Here is a 2581-nt window from a genome sequence, read left to right on the forward strand (position 1 = left end):
AGGAACGTTGCTCTCACAGGCTGTCAAAAAGACGGAAGCTCACTGATGGCAATTACGATGAGGAAAGTGCAACGTCACCGGGTCGAGCGTGTGCTCCACGCAATTAGGTGGACCGTGGAAGTCGTGCCGTTTCCTTGGGGACCAATGTGGAATCGGAGTAGGACCCCAAAGTATATTTTACCGGGCCAGCTTTGCCACGTGTCGAAATCAAAGCGTTTAAAATCGGCGATGCGGCGAGTCGTATGGGATCCCCCATCCCAGGCCGGTGGCCACCGGAATCTCCGGTGCTGCCGATCGTTTACTTATATACTTAAAAGCATTCTCCAAAAATATTCAAAACGTTGTTTAAATAAAAATAAATTAAAATCAAAAAGAGAGATGGGTGTTTCGGATTCTCCTATAAAACGTCGATTCTTGGCATTTTGACTCTTCTCTGTAGCTCAAGACTCTCTCTCTCTCTCTCTGATTGTTTGAGTTCTTCTTTCTGATCCCTCTCTTTTATCTCCGTTCTGGTTATCAATTTTCAATCAGTGATCTTTCGTTTATTTTCTGGCGGATTTCTCGTCTTTTGGGTGCTTTCTATGCAAAAATATATTTAGGCCAATTTATGTTCGTTCTGTTTGCTGGTCAAGATGAGTAATTTAGTCAAGTACACGGAGCACCGGCATGTCACGAATAAGTTCGTGAAGTCTCTGGCCAGACAGTTTCCGGTGCCCAATGCCGGGAAGCCTAAGATAGTTCGGATCTCTGTCACCGACAGTAATGCTACTGACTCGTCAAGCGGCGAAGAGGACGATGAGAAGCCAGTGTATCAGTACAGAGTGAAGAGACTCGTTAACGAGATCAGAATCGAGGAATTTTCAAACTATGAAGCCCTGAACGCCGAGCCGGAGAATACAAAGCCGAAACCAAGGCCAAAGCATCACAAAGTAGAAAAGAAAACTTCGTTGAAAGCGCCGCAGCAGCAGTGTGTTCCGGATATCAAGCGGTACAGAGGTGTTAGACAGCGTCCCTGGGGGAGATGGGCAGCTGAGATCAGAGACCCTCTCCGGCGGACGAGGGTCTGGCTGGGGACGTACGACACCGCCGAAGAGGCAGCTATGGTTTACGACAGGGCGGCCATTCGCCTCAGAGGCCCCGACGCTCTCACCAATTTCGTAAAGCCTCCGCTTTCATCACCTCCATCGCCTCATGGCCAACCATCACAACAAGAGGTTGATACTGAGAGTCACTCAGTGAGCAGCACTGCTCCGGTAAGCTCTACTCAACGACAAGAAATCGATGTTGCAGGGGTTTCCGGTTACGAGTCTGGGAAAGAATCTCACAGTCCCTATTCTCCAACCTCTGTTCTCAGATTTCAACCCTTTGAACTCGGAACAGAGGCGGAAAGTGACTGGAGACCAGCTCAAGATCAAAGCGATGGCGATTATGGGTGGTTGGATCCATTACTATTGAAAGACCATTTTGAGTCCGAAAGTCCTTCGCAGATATTTTTGGACGAGATGATCTTACCCGAAACATGTTTAAGAAAAGATGAATATCTTGGCGACATCTCAGTCGGTTTAGAAGAAGATTTCGGATCTTATAAATGGGATGTGGAGAATTACTTTCAAGATTCTCTGGAATCATTACACTGAGACTTATATCCTCAGTACAAATTACATAAATGTTTTTGGGCATTCATTTCTGAATTCTGAATTCTCAATCTTTTTTAACCGGTGCATGCAAGCAAGAGAATGATGCAAAGGATGAGGGTAAATAGCATTGTATTCTGATAAGGGTGAAAAAAATGGAGAAAAAAGAGTACATTTGTGGAGTTATTATTACTGGGTTTAATGTTTTATTTATGTATATGAGTGTTGAATTTGGAGTGGGGTGCTTTGCTTTTGATCAGTTTGTGGTTTCAAGAGTCTCGAGTATTTGTAATATTCACTGTGCAACCAAATTTCTTTTCAAATTTATTATGAATGCATCGTGATTTGCGGATCTGGGCTTTATCTTTCTTGTTTCCAACTCTCTTTATGGAGTTGTTGGTGAGATATTTATGTTCCTGAGTGATGGATGGCAATGGGCGCGGGGCTCAAAAGGCAACCCACTTGTGTTACAAATTTGCATGTTCGACGGCTGGGCATGCTGGGCACTTGAGAGCCATACGCCGTTTCTGCGCTTAGTAAGCCATTCTTTTTCACGAGAGGCCGAGAGGGTGAGTCAGAAAGAGGGTCCATGTCCATGTCCATCTATGTCTATGTCTCTGTTCAGTACTATGATTTATCCTTTGTGACAGGTAAAGGACAAAGATTTACTCTGTAGCAACGCTCAAACCATTGTAAAAACAATCTTTAATATTTTCTTGAAAACGTGACTTGGTAATGTTATCAATGATCATCACACAGCTTTCTTTAATACATATGCCCAATGTGGAACATCACTTCCTGGCCACCATTTCATGGGTCAATCTAACCTACTTTTTTTTTTTTGATAAAAAACTATGCTTTCACGTTACGAAGAATAATTATCTGTATTTTGTACTCAACAAAATATGAAACAGAGATATGCAACAGAGACAAGAGATTAATGATGT

At 43.5% G+C, this 2581-nt stretch overlaps 1 protein-coding gene across 1 annotated transcript; it reads left to right on the top strand.

Moving 5' to 3' along the window:
* The first annotated feature begins 292 nt into the window (after window positions 1-292).
* Window positions 293-1986, top strand: LOC122310838 (ethylene-responsive transcription factor CRF5-like). The gene has a single exon (XM_043125030.1). The coding sequence runs from the start codon at window positions 633-635 to the stop codon at window positions 1635-1637; it is 1005 nt and encodes a 334-aa protein (XP_042980964.1). The 5' UTR covers window positions 293-632; the 3' UTR covers window positions 1638-1986.
* Window positions 1987-2581: the final 595 nt, after the last annotated feature.

This window comes from Carya illinoinensis, chromosome 1, assembly GCF_018687715.1.
Source record: "Carya illinoinensis cultivar Pawnee chromosome 1, C.illinoinensisPawnee_v1, whole genome shotgun sequence".
NCBI classification, from domain to species: Eukaryota; Viridiplantae; Streptophyta; class Magnoliopsida; order Fagales; family Juglandaceae; genus Carya; species Carya illinoinensis.

Bases quoted from the DNA above. Each gene is read 5' to 3' on its own strand.
- LOC122310838 (XM_043125030.1), top strand. From the start codon at position 633: ATGAGTAATTTAGTCAAGTACACGGAGCACCGGCATGTCACGAATAAG.